A 15,092-nucleotide genomic window follows, 5' to 3' on the forward strand; every position below is an offset into this window, starting at 1 on the left:
GAAGGGGCGGTTGAAGGAGGAGGAGCTGTGGGTGCGCTCTCTCTGGGCAGTGGCTGTGTGTCTCAGTGCTTGTCCGGTCCCCACTCCTTTTAAATAAACTGGTCTGGTCACCGCCCTCACAGACTAGTTGGCTCAGGGGAGGCGGCGGCGCGGCTGCGTCCGGGGCCTGAGCCCCGGGGCCCGGCGCCAGGGCAGGCGGGCAAGCGGCGGGCGAGGCCGCGTCTACCTGCACAGCCCAGCCCAGGCATAGCCCGGGGCTGCCGGTGCCCGCAGCGCCATTGTTGGGGGAGGGGGTGGCTGCTGAGCGCAGCAGAGTCGGGGGAGGAGCCGCGGCGGCGGCTGCGAAGAGCGGAGGCGCCCCATGGGGAACACGCTGAGCTGTTGCGTGTGCCCCATTGCCAGCCCCAAGTTGGGCTGGTGCAAGAAGTCGGTGGAACTGGACGATGAGTCTGAGGTCTACGAGGCGGCGGCCGGGGCCGCGGAGGCTATAGTGCTAGTGCCAGCTGCCATGGAACCTGCCAAGTTGGACTTGGGAGCAGGCGAAGGCCACCACCTGCAGCACAGCAGCGACTGGGAGATGCGCGAAGGTAAGAAGAGGAGGGCGCGCCTTGCCCCTCACGGGGCCGGCGCTGTCACCTCTTGGGCTTCCCTGTGGCACCCACCGCTCGCAGGGTCCCCCGGGAGGGAGCCGCCGCCTAGGGCTTCTTCGTGCCCCGAGTTGGCTCTCCCAGGGCTGGGCACCGGGGACGAGGGCTGGCTCTGTCTGGCGTCCCCACCACTTATTCTTTCCCTCTCACGTCCAGCCAGTCTCCTTCCCTCTTTGCTACCTGATCGCCCAGTTCTTTCCCCCATTCCCATTTCCCAGCCGGGCCTGAGACCCTCCCTTCTGCGGCCCTTCTTGAACTCCATAGGAAAGAAAGTGGGGGGGGGGGGGGTCTTAAAATAACTGGGAACGGTGTGAAATGTTACTTCGAGGACTGCAGAGAATAGGTTTTTTTTTTTTACCCAAAGGAGACCCCCACGGGAGTTCTGATTACTTTAAAATTCCCACTTTGACACAAATATGTCTTCAGCCCCATAGCCTTAATTAACCGACTTCATTGACACGTTGCCTGTTCTAAGGGAGGGGTGGAGTGGTTCCTGAGACTGTTGGTCAAAAGTTTCAAAGGAGAGAAAACAAATTTGATTGTAATTCGTAATATAAAGGTTTGCGAGTTGATACCTTTTCCTGCAGGAAAGTGTTTCCGTGGCAACCGCCCCCCCGCCCCCCCCCCCCCCCCCCCCGAATCCTATTCAACTTGAACATTTCAGGTAAAAGTTCTGAAGACTAAATGGCTGGGGGGTGGATGGGTTGTCAGGGAGGAGAGGAGAGAGAGAAGAGAGGAAATGTTTGATTTTTGCCTCCAGAATTTTGGAAAGGGGTGGCTGTAGGTTAAAAAAAACAATTCTGGGTAACACAGTGGCTCTATAATAGACTGTGTTCTTTGAAGTATAAAACATTGTATCCTAAAGATGTTAAAGCCCCACTGGACCATTTGTTTCATTGAAATGCCAGAGATGATTTCATAAAGGAAATGTCTTATAGCTCTTGTATTTAAATTTTAGTTGTCTTTATGTAATTTCTTTAAAAGTTAGAATAATGAAGCCTGTGGATTCATCCATATGATGGATGTGGCTTTGTAAGTGGAAGGTACTCCCTTTTCAGAATAGTCAGATATTGTGAAATAATGAACAAATTATGTGAATTAATTGTAGCTTTAAACACAAATCATGTAAGTCCTTGTGAAAACTGCTCTGCTTGTTACTGTAAGGTAAGCCTCTAAGTGATTTTAAAAAACTAGCATGGGATGAGAGGCCAAAATTTAATTCTTTTAAGATTTACAACATATTTTCATGTGTATTTCACTTGGCCCTTCCATCTACAAATGAGGCCCGTGTATATTTTCCCTGTGTTGCCGATGAAGAAGCCAAGACCTAGAGATCTGAAATGACTGTGTAACGCAGCTTCTCATCAGGAGAGACAGACTTGGGAGGTGATAGATACACCAAATTCAGTTCTTGGGGTGCTTAAAAAACTGTTTAGAGTGCACCTTATATTTTATAATTTATCCATAAAGTAGACCTATCTCAACTTACTCCAGTTTTGATTATTTCCATTCAAGTTTATTGTACACAACTCAGAAGCAGCATTTCCCTCTCCATTCTGTGTCTGTACATTCATTACAATGGCTATGACGAAAAGTAGAAGTCATGAAATAGCCTACATTTACCAGTCAGGTAAACACATCGATGTATTTTAAAGAGTTTGTTCTGGTGACCTCCAGTGGAAGCCGAGAATGCCCTGGACAGAGGGACATTAGAAGAAGCTGGTAAGCAGGCAGGTAAGGAAGGTACTAAGCATTTAGCATGTGACTAAGGTATGAAGAGTGCTAGACCAGGAACTGGAAAAACAGAGTTCATGAGCACAGAATTTACCTTTTTATGTTTCACATGATTGTTAACATTTCATTTCAGTTTGTCTTTTTTCGGCATAATAAAGTGATAAGAGAAACCTCAGTTTCAGCATTTGCCTATTGTTTCCCTAGAAACAAGGTCAGAACACCAAATATAAAATACAGGCACATTGAAAGTTTGCTCTTCATGTCTTTTTTTCAGACAATTTTATATCCATTTCCCTGGAAACTGAGAAATACCTACTTCGCTATAAAACATTTTGGCTTTCCTGCAATGAAGAATTGCTTGGTTACTTAAGACAGAATCATACATAAATGATGCTCTTGTCTTGTTTTTCAGAAACATTTGAGAAGAACATGATTTGTTCAAGCCATTTCAAAGCCATAACTCCTAAGAACCTAGTATAGATTTCAGATAGCAATAACTCCTAAGGACCTAGTATAGATTTCAGATAGACTCAAAAGAATTTTTTTACTACCTTGTCTTTAACAGTGTATCTAATATAACTGATGGTAGTGTCAGTAATAGAAAATAAGATGCTACGGTCTTATTATCTGATTAATTATTATTCATCAACTTTTCATAGAGCCTTTATGTCCTGACCTTAGGAGCTTTGCTAGTTTTCTGGTGCAAGGTGCTGTCTCAAGTGACCCCTTCCTCCCATCCTCCAGAGGAGTGGGCAGGGAAGGAATTGGCAATATGATGTGGAAAAACCTCTGAGCAACAGATCTTTCCTCTTTCCAGTAGCTGTTTTAAACACTTTATTTTTTTTACTTTTTTTGTTGACAATATTAATAAACATTTGACGTAAAAGATTTAGAAAATAAGGAAAAGTCATTCACTCATACTAGAATATCCAGAATTTTTATTAATATTTTGGTGTTGATTCTTCCTGAACCTTTTGTATGCATATACACATAACGTGTTTATTTTACAAAAATGAGATTGTTCTTTATGTGCCACTTTGTAAGTTTTTGTTATAAAGGAAAATGATGTGACGCTCCTAGAGGTGTGCTGGCATCTAGAGAGAGCTCCAGGATGCATTTGCATGCAATTGCAAGTAGCTCTACTGCCTGCCTTTTAGCAGCTGTTTCCTGTGCCATCGAATGGTTGGGGCATCATTCATTTATCCACCCTTTATGGTTGAGCATCTTTTATCATACCATTATAATGCTTTATTCTGGAGACACAGAGAAAAATGGATGCGTTGTATTGATACTTCCCTATGGAATTCTGATGGTACACATTGTCTTATGACTCAATTAAATTCATAGGGTCATTTTGTAGTTAAGGTATTTTAACATTAAGTGTTCTTCTCCCAAATTAAAGTTACCATTGATTTTTCACTAAACATTAGATTTCCTCTTTTAGGTTTTTGTGGTTCTTGGTAACCTCTCTCGTGTCTTTGATTCTGAGTAACTCAACTACTACTCTAAGAGATGTAAAATTAATGCTGGTCTTAGGTGACAGACACATCAAAAGACATTTTGCATTGGAAGAAATCTTAGATGTTGTGGGAAAATTGGGAAACGTCAGTGGTTTTGGGTACACTGAAACAGATGAGTATCGGCACCATTCCAGAGGCAGGGCAAACAGTGGTTATACAAGACAAAACCTGTATTCTAACTCAGGCCCTTCCTTTCTAGTGGTGCCTAGGGGCTGACAACACAAGCATCATGTCAGGTGGTGAGACCCTGAGAGGAAAGCAAATGAGGGTCATGGACTGGGGAGGAGGGCCGTTTTACATGGGGTGGTTAAAGACAGCTGCTCTCCTTACATGACCTGTGAGCAGTCCTAAGAGAGAGGGAGCCATGTGAGGATGCGGGAGAAGGGGCTTCTGTGCAGCTCCTCAGAAGGGAATACGCTTGGTGCACGCAAAGGACCGAAAAACACGAGTGACTGCAACTAAGTGGAAGAATATGGGGGATTAAGACCTTGTATGCCTAGTGGGCCTTGAGGAAAAAAGATGGATTTTCGTCTAATTGTAATGGGAAACCATTGAAGGATTATATGCAGGGGAGTGATGTTAATTCCTTAAAAAAGGGAGGGAGGTTGGGAAGGGTGGAGGGAGATCAGACCAGCGTCTGTGTGAAGATAGATGATAATGCAGGCAAGAGTGGAAGGAAGCAAGGAGACCAGTTAGGCTGGTGCTACTGCCTGTTCAGGTGAGAGAGCCAACAGTGGCTTGAACCAAAACTTGATACTAATAAAGACCTAAAATAGGCTGAGTTGAAGCAATTGAGTGAATCTAAAAGTCGGTTAACAACGGTGTGAATGGGACACGTCACAGAAAAAGAAATATATATGGCCTTTAAACATATCCTCACACATAAGAGAAATGCAAAATAAAATTATTATAGTTTCTCTCCTGTTGGGAGAAAATGTAAAAACTTGGCACTGCCTTCTTTGGTGAGACTGAAGAAAGTTACATTCATGTATTGCTAGTGGAAGTGTGAAATGGTTCAACCTCATGAAGGGGAAGTTGACACAATCTCACTGAATCCAGAGATCCCACTAAAGGAATTTATAATGAAGATATATCCCGCAAATATGAAACCACATATTCACAAACTTTGGTTGCATTTCTTCAATAGCACAATATTGGAGATAATTCAGTGTCCAGTAAGGGACTGGTAAAATAAACTGGCACATCCACACAGTGAAGAATTAGGGGGCTCTCCTGCTGTGACTTGATCTCCAGGAGATGTTATATGAAAAAAGCAAGGAAAGCATATACAGTAATCTCCATGACAGCAGCAGGAGAAGTAATATGTATGTGCTTATTTAAGAACAAAAAAACCCGAGGAGTCATTCCTGCTGGGTGTGTGACTGTTATCCCCTTTTCCTTTAGTGGGTAGCCGAAGCACTATTTGCTTAAGACGGCATTTGGGTGGGCATGATGAGTGGATGTACCCTTTCCTGTGGAATGCTAAGTGTTCGCTTTCTGCTTTTGAGTTAATTTGTGAAAGCTTTGTTTTGTCATTTATTGTGCTTTATGTAGTATATGAATTGCTCTTGCATTTCATTTGAAATGTTCTTACCATGTTCTGAGTCAGGTTGTGTAGGAATTCTTCTCTGAGGTATACATTGAGTTGTCCAAGGTTATAAAAATGAGTCTTGATAGATCAGCACTGTAAATTCCAAATGTACAGCATAGAGGAACAGAATTTATTTGATGACATTATGTGAGCTCCTTTGGAATACTGCCTTTTTGCTCACCCCCCTTTCTTTGTTTGTTTTAGTGTGTTAAAGTAATAAAACTTTAGCGTGAAAACAGTTACATTACATAATGTGAAATGAAATGAAGGTAACTTACAACCCAGAAAGGTTCTTAAAAGTCCAAGCAACTGAGTAAAATGCTCTTTGGAAATATACAAAGCCAGGTATACTTACCTATATGTCACCTCTCAGTCATGATCACTAACACACTGATTGAGGATTAAAATAAGGCAAGAGTGAGAACCAAGATAGAGGCAGGTGCAGAAGCAGTTGGAAACCAGAGTTGGGAAGTTTGGAAGCCAGGGTTGTCAGAAGCTGGAAAAGCAGGAACAAGGCTTGGGCGAGCAGTAGACTGGCAGGTGCAGGAGCCTGTTGTGTGCCCTCTGGTGAGGCAGCCCAGCTCAGGGCTGGCGGGCAGGAACTCCCTGACTGGGGTGGCCAGTGTGGACTCAAAGGGATGAAATCATCAGTTTACATGGTCATTGTAAGAATTGTAATGTTTGTATTATGAGCCATAAAACTAATACACTGTGCAGTATAGGGATGCTAGGGCAGTTCAGTAAACACAGTAAGTCTTTAAGTAAACTGGTGCCCAGCAGTTGGCCCAGAAACTGTTTAATTGGAATATATTGAAATCAATATGTTGAAATTAGTCTTTTTCTGAACTATGGTGCTTCTGTCAGATGATTTCTTGGTCACGTCCCTCTCCCTCTAATATTTTGACAAAGGAAAAATTATTTATTGACAGTTTGATAGCATAATTTTAACATTTTTAGCCTTCAGTAATGCATTTCATTTGTTTTAAGTTGCCTATATTGTCACATTTTTAATATCTGCAATTGAGATGGATCTGAAAACGGATAGAATCTTAGGTTGGAGGAAAAGCAGTATTCAATGTCAATGGTGTTTTACAGGTTTCCTCTGAGGAATATTTACATTAAGACCGGAGTTTAATTTTTTTTAATCATACTTTTTCTACATCGACCTATCATGCTGTCAAATAAGTTGCAATTTAAATTGATAATACAAGAGTGATGGGTCTTAAAATGCAATTTACATCATAACCCCTAATCGTTAGCTCAGGAATATTTCTTCTGGATTAAAATATTCTTAGAGGTGTCTAAAGAAATAATTTTAGGAAGAATTCACATATAAAATGCACAGTAATTTCCTGAAATCTCTCTCAATTTGTGTGTGGGTGTGGGTGTGTGTGGTGGTGGTTGGGGGGCGGGGATGAGCGGGATGGTGGGTGGTAATGCTTTGCTTACTACGGTTGGCAGTCTTGCCCTGTGATAGTGAAGAGTAGTAGGTTTTATCATAGTCTCCTTAGGTTCTTGGGAAAACGGTTAACGAGAGTGCAGAAGTGTCATAAGTATGAGTTTACTGTCTAATGGCTTATGTTATACAGTAAATATGCAACCGTGGGGTGGAGAGCACTTGTTAGAACAGGAAGACCTAAATTGTAGACTAATTAGAGCTTTTATTTTAAATGTGTAAGAAAAGCAACTAAAAGTAATGATTGTGAATTTATGGGTTAAGTTTTAAACAGAGCATCGTTTTGGCTCAGATATCTGTTCATGATATTTGTTAAAGGAACGAGCAAGTGACTTTTACCTTTCCCCACCTTTATTGTGATCATGTGTACTGCTGATGAGCCAGGTCTCCTTCAACTGCAAGTTAAAGAAAATCGATCTCACAACAGCTTACATTTTTTAAAAAGTATTGACCTGTAGAACCAGAGTTCACAGAGTAAGTTAAGCACTGCTTGACCAGGAGTTAAGATGATGTCCTTAGAGCCTGTGGCAGTTCTGCTTTCCTCTCTTGATGTCTCCTGAAAAGGCTTTCCCCTCGTGATAGCAAGAGGAGTGTCTGGCAGCTCCAGACTCGCTGAGGATCCTGGAGCACAGCTCTGCCTTTCTCTGTTTTCTTGGCAAGTCCCAGGACAGCTGTGATCCGCCAGTCCTTGGTCATGTGCCCGTGTTTGAACCCCCTAGGATAGACTGGGGGAGTGCCAGCTTTTTTCTGGTCACTTGGGCTAAGTTTGCTTTTTTCTGCATGTTGTCATTTCTTTTATCCCAGCCTTCTTGATTTTTGTATTTAGATCCATAGCAGCACATCTTGGGGGGGCGGGGGGTGGGGGTGTTGTTAAAACTTGCTTCCGTTTGATTCTGGCACTTACTTTTCCTGGACTACCATTGAAAATTGTTAAGTTTTACCATGCCATAGACACTGATAAAATAATTTGGCCACTTTGCAAACATTTCTGCTCATTTTTTAGATTCAAGTGTAGTCTGTTTACTTCCTTTTTGGTACAGGTAAGTAGTCATGAATCCTTTCAGAAGCCTTAGGTTAGAGGCAGCTGTGAAAGTCTCTGCCTGTCACTTTGTGTACAACTGAAATTTATTTTCCCATTGTCTCATTTTTCAAATATGTAGGGGAAAAAACTTTAAAAGAATTGTATGGGTCTTTTACATAAAAATGTTGAATGAATTATTTTCTCCCAAAGCAGCTTAATAAACTTCAAATTCAGTGAAGGAATTTTCATGAAGAACAAAGCAGTTGGTTTAGCTATGTAAATTTCTAATGCTGGCAGTAACATTAAAATGGGTGGCTCAGATTCCTGCTAAACTGGGAAGTCCCAAGTTACTGTTCGTGCCAAATTCTTTTTTGGGGGAAAATGGGATTCTAGGTAAACAAATTTGTGAAATACTGGGGTTAGACAGAATTCACTACTAGACTGATTAGTTTTTAATATATCAGTGTGTATTCTTTTGATTCTCTGAGAGTCAGGGATATATTGTATTTCACTTTGACCACCAAATCCCTCTTTAAAAAAGAAAACAATTATTATGTGGTTTGGGAAATATTGCTTTAACCATTACTCTTTCTCTGAATCTTGGTCCAGTGTCTTAAAAGATGGGTGAAGTGGTTTGAGATGGACTTTGCTGAGGAAGTGTCATAGGGCTTTTATATTTGTTTATTTGTTTGTTTGAAACCATAACCTTACTATCCAATGTGGTGGCTGGCGCTTGTTTTGTATTTCTGCCTAAATAGAAGACTATCCCACCTTGGTGCAAGGTGGACTGCAGGCAGACCCACCTTTTTACGTAGGTATGGCTAAAATTTTTTCCAAGTAGCCTTATGATCTGCTCCAGAAAGTACTCTTATTGAAGCCCCAAATTAATCATGCAGCATGGAATGAAGAAGTGAGAGTTTAGCTTTGGAAATAGAGGACAAAGTTAAAAGTCCCTATCATGGAGGTGTTCCTGTAGATTAGAACATTGAACTTTTATGTAGTCCTCTTCAGTCTGCCATGATGAATAGCCCCCACATAAACCACAGCCAACTAAATGAGTTCATTTGTTGAATGGTGTTAGAATTAGCCATTTGATTGTCTGAAGAACATTTGCCAAAAGCAACTCGCTAGTTTTTGGCATATTTGATATATTGAGCTGGTATCTGACAATAGCTGGCCACAGCATAACTTGCTTCTTGAGACTGTTTCTGGAATGTGCTAGTAATATCAGGTTAAAGGAGGGTGACTGAATTTTTAATTGATAAGTAGGAGGGGAGTCACATATATGATTCATCTAAAAGTAGCATCGATTATTTAGGTGCAAGTTAAGAAAAGTTTAAGTCATAGCCATGGTTTTATTCCACCTGTATGGCGAGTTTCTACAATTTTGCTGTTTCCCAATAGAATTTTTATATTGTTGCCTTTAACTAAAATTGCCTTTTTGTCATGACTAGAAGCTCTTCTCAAGACTCTTAAAAGTGGTTGAAATCAGTGTGTAGCTATTTTTAAAATCATGTATTTTTCTACTCAACTAAATTATCACACCTTTTTCTCTTCCTACACAGATGTCGCTTTGGAATCAAACCCTTCTGACCACCCAAGGGCAAGCACACTTTTCTGGAGCAAATCTCAAATGGATGGTGAGACAATGCTTTTTTTCCCCTGAGAAAAAGATTGAAAACTGCTTTTGTTTTGTATTATGGGAAGGATTTAGAAAAACTCTTACAATGGTTTAAATGTTTCATTTTTTTTCATGTATTCACTCATCTTATTTTCATATATGATGATTCAGTGTCCTTTAGTTGTCACTGTTTTAGTGAGGAGAACACTTAAACCATCTGTTGATACATTTTGCCACTTCTTTACCAACATAGTCACCTGGCCACATGATTTAGATGGGGTCTGTTTCTCCATGATAGTTTGTTCTTTCCCCCTTGCTCCAAAGAGCACATGTGTTAAAGATGAATGATAGGGTTTAGGTCAGAGTTAGGTTTTCATTTGATCAAGTCAAAAACATCAGTTGTTATACATGGGAATTGAGTCTTGTGATTTTGGCCCTGTTTTACACAGTGCTCAACCAGATGAGCATATCTCACATCCTGAATTATGCTACTCAGAACTTTGAAGCTATTCAAAACTTTCTCATCCTAATGTAGTGCTGTGCCAGGGTAATCAGAGCAACATGCCTTATGGGGTTTCACAGAAGATTATCCTAAGCATGTGAAACTCATGTAAACTTCCTGTGTCCTTGTTTTAAGAGAATGAGAAGTGTAGAATTTTTTGCACTCCTGCTTGCCTTCCTTAATGTTATGTTAAATCCTAGTTTATTTGCTAAAAAGCCATCCATGACCAACTTTTTCAGTTGATGACCAGAGCAGAAATACAAGGGAACCTTCCATAATATTTGAAGTGATGCAGCACAATAAAAAATGGAGTTTTCTTTTTTTCCCCATTAAGATCGCTGGTTTTTATGAAAGGATATAACTTAGGAACAGCCAGGTGGAAGAGACGCAGAGGGCCAGGCACAGGGACAGGGTGCAGAGCTTTCATGCCATCTCCGAGGGCACCGCATGTTCACCAGCTTGGAAGCTCCTAGGGTTTTTAACTTGGCATTTTTGCAGTGCGTGTACTTTGTCTTGAGACAATCATTTCTGGTTAGGATTGCTATATTTCTCAGTTTCTTCCAGAGCCATGAGCTGCTCACATGTAGAGAGACTGTGGAGACAGTAAAAGAAAAGTTGCCCCATGCCCATCTCTCTCTTCAGTCTTAAAGAATTTGTGCCTGTAATGCCCATCCTGAGTTAAAGGGGGTAGTGTGGGAAAGAGTGTGGCCTAAGACCCTCTTCGACCTTTTATTCTTCTGGCTTTTGTTGGAGCAAAACAGTTTTGTGTGCTGTAGATAATGTTCAGTTAAGTTAGCACACTCATTTTAAAATTTAAATTTAAGATAGGTTACTTTCCAGTTGTGTAAAGACCCATGTATTTTTTCAGTAAGGTATTTGAGTAGGTTACCAATAAGTGATTCAGGATGCTTGCAGGGATACTAGTGCATTTAGAGATGAGTGCCTGGCCAACTGGTTCTTAGAGTTGTCATCTGTTAGATGCTGGTAATGAAAGTAAGCTGTGTGTAAATGTAGAATTAGAATATACTACTGAATAGTAGTTCAGCTGTGCAGCAGGGTAAATTTTTTCATGAGCTAAATTTCTTACCTGGCCTAATTTGCTTTGTTCTTTTCCTTTGTAAATGGAGAGTCTTTCGTTTGTCCCTAATACAGAATATCTATTAGGTCAAAAAGTAAAACTAAGTTTTTAGATTTTATTTGTAGCACTCATCTTGCTGGGTGATTTAAATTATATATTCTGTTGGAAATTATTTTAAGAAATAAAATGGAATTTTATCTCATTATGTTATTGGTAATCCGTCAGATAGTGACTACTTTTATTTTTCTGTGGCATTTGTATCAGAATTCATCAGTAAATTTTTTTTATTCTTAGTGCGAGAGAAGAGGAAGAGCAACCATTTAAACCATGTGAGTAAACAGTTGAAAAGTTAAGAAGTTAATGGTTTGAATTAAAAATATGTCTGCCATGAATCCTGAAAAATATGCTGGATCCAGTACTGTTAGCGTGGACCTCTTTTTTGTAGATTTTCTAGCTCTCTTTTCCTAATTATCCAATGTATTCAGGAAAGTCTTTGACTTAGTAGTGCCCATTTTTTAAGGATTCTGACATTCAAGTTAAATTTCAGTAATATGGTTGTGGTATAAAGATCTGCCTTAAATTCTTTTGCCTTAATCTTTTGATCTTATTTTTTGAACCAAAGTAATAACCGTGTAATAGGTAAGTTAATTTTTAGCACTGTTCATGAACTTCTTGTCATAGCAGGTGAAAGCTTAGCTTCCTCACCCCACCATGACCTTATTTCCCTCCCTCTGTTCCTTCAACGTGTATCAGTTTTTATGAAATCAGAATCAGTTTACATTATTCAGACTGTAGATGTTATTTATTGCTGAACCATATAGTTCTATGACTGTGCCTCCTCCTTGTACACCATTCTTTTTCTTAAGTATTAATGACATTTGAGCCCTTCTGCACTTCTCCAGGATACTCCACTCGCCCTTTTCCTAGCCAATGTGATCTCATACAGCTCCCTGGCCGGTCTCCCTGCTTTCACATTCTTCACTTTTTCTGTGGAATTAATTTCCTGACTATATTCACTTGCCTGTTTTCTAACAGCTCTTTTTTCCCCCCAAGTGTTGTAACATTTGTCACATGCCTATCAAAAGTATTTTCCATCTACTAAGCCACATCTGTTGCATTTTTTTCCTTGGAGACGCTCTTCCCTAACCTTTTGTCTTCCTGCTCCCATATAGACTAGTCTTCCCCTAGGCCGGCTCTGTGTCTGTTTTCCTGGGATATCTGTGAGAAGTCATCTGGGATCTCACATAACTGCTCTCTTGTGTTGGGTGCCTGATGTCCTAGATTCTGTGTTTCCCTCTGTCTTGTTATAGTCCCTTGTTTGCTGGACACATTTTCCTGGGGAAAGGGCACATGAGCAGAAATTTTATAGAGATCTAGCCTCTCTGAAACTCCTGTTTGATAAAGTATAGAATTCTAGCTTGAAACTAATTTTTGCAGTTCTAAAGACATTTCCCTCTCTTCTTCTCATTGACAGTGTTGCTCTTAAGTCTGTCGACATATGATACATTGTACATTATCGATTTTAGTCCTTTTCCCCCATCCCTTCCTTCTCTGGAACCTTTTAGTACCTTCTCTCCCTGGGATTTTGAAATTTCATAACATGGTTTGGTATAGACCTTTTTTGTGTGTTTCTTTCATATTTTCTGTTTTGTTTTTGGTTTTTTTTCCTGGATTCCTATTATTCAGATGTTGTAAGTCCTAGAGCAGCGTTCCTGTACAGATCTCTAATTAATTTCTTTCCCCTTCTGTTTTGCATTTTGTCTTTTTGTCCCACGTACTGGAGATTTCCTTGACTGTACTCTAATCCTTCTATTGAATATATTGTTTTGTCTACCTTATTTTTATAGAGTTCTTACATCCTGTCATTCTTTTTTTTTTCCACTGATGCAATTTCTCATCTTTCTATGGATGTTTAAGATTTTTGTTTAAAGTTTTCACTTACTTCTGAATTTTATCACGCTCATCAATTCCTTCTCCCTGTTTTGATCTCTTACTTGTTGGGGCCTTCCCTCAAACGTGTGGTGGGCCCTGACTGTCTGTTAAGACCTAATTGGAAGCATCACTTAGAGAACTTGTTAACTGATGGGCTTCACTGTAAGGATTTGGGGGACCACGCCTCTGAATTCTGAGCCTGCTTTGGGTTCAGTAAGGCAAATTGACTTCCTTGTTCCTGTCCCAGTCATTCTCTGTAGGTACCAAGGTTGTGCTTCCTCTCTCCTGCCATGTCAGTTACCACTGCTTTATCTAGCCTTTTCATCTTTCAAATGTTAAAAATCACCTGCTGTCTTTATCCTGTCTTATGGATAGCCTTTACAGCGTTTTTAAAAAATGCCTTTAATTCCAATGAGATGATATCTCTGAAAGAAGGGGAAGAGGAAATAGATTTGTGGTCAATCCACTCAAACTTAGATTTATACTTTGAATATAGGTTCTACGTTTACAGTTTTAATTCCATATAATGATATTAATTCAGATAATATGTTTGATTATACCTTAATTAAAATAGTATACTTTTCTGCTAAGGCCTTTATTAAGACTTTAATTCCAACCACTCACCATACCATATTCATTCATGTGCAACATAGATGGAATATTATGCATGAAGTATTACAGATTTTTAAGTTAAAGTCATTGATTCTTAATAAACATATCCAAAACTTGTGAAAAGGGGGAGGACAAAAGTGAACTTCAGCTTTATTTTTTTAATGGGTTAAAGTCAGAGGCGTTAGGCACAGCGAGAAGAGTGATTGGGTGGGGGCAGGATTTCAGCAGTTTTGGGGGTTGTCACTAGCCTGCTAGGTAGGATTATTTTTTAGTCTTTGCCATTAAACCTGAAGTCTACTAAGCAACGCTTTCCCCTTGTAAAGGTTGTAAAACTCCATCTATTCTGTCCTGAATGAAGATAAATACTGTTCTTCAGCAACCAGTTGAAATAATACTTGTGAACATTAAACTGTCAGTAGCTGTTTGATTTTTTATTTTTTGGATTTGAATTTTATATCCTTATGTGTGTCCGTGTAGTTAATATTGAGGTTTTGAGCCAGCAGTGGTAAGGCTTTAATCATAAAGGACAGTTATCTTAAATTTTCAAGCAAGGTGAGAGAAAAGTAACCTGCTGGCAGGTAACATATCCAGGCTTTGCGCAGAGGCTTTAATTCTGCCATCCTTTAGTGAATACTTGATGCTAAAAAGTTTGAATAGTTTTAGGAGTAGGCCTGCGGAAGTGTTTCTTTGGTAGGATCAAGCCAGTAGACTGTAAGTTGCTGATACGTTAAAGGAGCCCCCATAGGGCCGTAAGACCACAATAGAAAAAGAAATTTTTAATAGAGGAAAACAAGGTAACTATCACCCAAAGCTCTACCAACTAGTCTCTAGTAAGGAAATAGCATTTCCTTACTATTTGTATTCTCCTCATATACAGATTTTTGGTCAGAATTGACTTTTACTATGTGAGTGTATGTTATATTATACCCTAGTAGCAATGACCTTAAAAGATAACCTGCTTCATTTAGAATAAAAGTATTTGAATGAATGAATTTTCATTTTTCATGCTGTATCTGTTTTTTGAGGTTCTAAAATTACACATTAACCAGATAGCTTAAGGACCATATCAGAGTTTGAGTTTTAAACAGTTCTCGTTTGAAGGATAAATTAGTCCTCCAACTAGTGATACTTTTCAAATATGTTCCATCTAGAACTTTTTGTTAATAAGGAATAAGTGGCTTTGCCATAAAACATCTGAAACAAGCAGAATGGTGTTTTCTATACCATTTGTATATTCCTGATTATTGGCTGCTGGCAATTTTTATTTAAATGCTGTGTATTTTAAAAAGCATCAACTAGATTTTCTCCCTTCCTCACCTTTCGTGTATTTGTGGAGGACACTGATGGGAGAGCGAGACAGCATGGTGAAAACTATTTT

General features: G+C 39.8%; 1 protein-coding gene across 2 annotated transcripts in view; it reads left to right on the forward strand.

The window, feature by feature from the left end:
- Positions 1-361: 361 nt before the first annotated feature.
- LOC130831440 (cyclin-Y-like protein 1) overlaps positions 362-15,092 on the forward strand; it is a 38,298-nt gene continuing 23,567 nt past the window's right edge. For both annotated transcript variants that reach the window (XM_057699587.1, XM_057699588.1), the window contains exons 1-3: positions 362-587; positions 9,535-9,609; positions 11,465-11,499. In XM_057699587.1, the coding sequence (XP_057555570.1) occupies positions 362-587; positions 9,535-9,609; positions 11,465-11,499 (336 nt within the window). The remainder of the gene's footprint in view (positions 588-9,534; positions 9,610-11,464; positions 11,500-15,092) is intronic.

This window comes from Hippopotamus amphibius, chromosome 11 (genome assembly GCF_030028045.1).
Source record: "Hippopotamus amphibius kiboko isolate mHipAmp2 chromosome 11, mHipAmp2.hap2, whole genome shotgun sequence".
NCBI lineage: Eukaryota > Metazoa > Chordata > Mammalia > Artiodactyla > Hippopotamidae > Hippopotamus > Hippopotamus amphibius.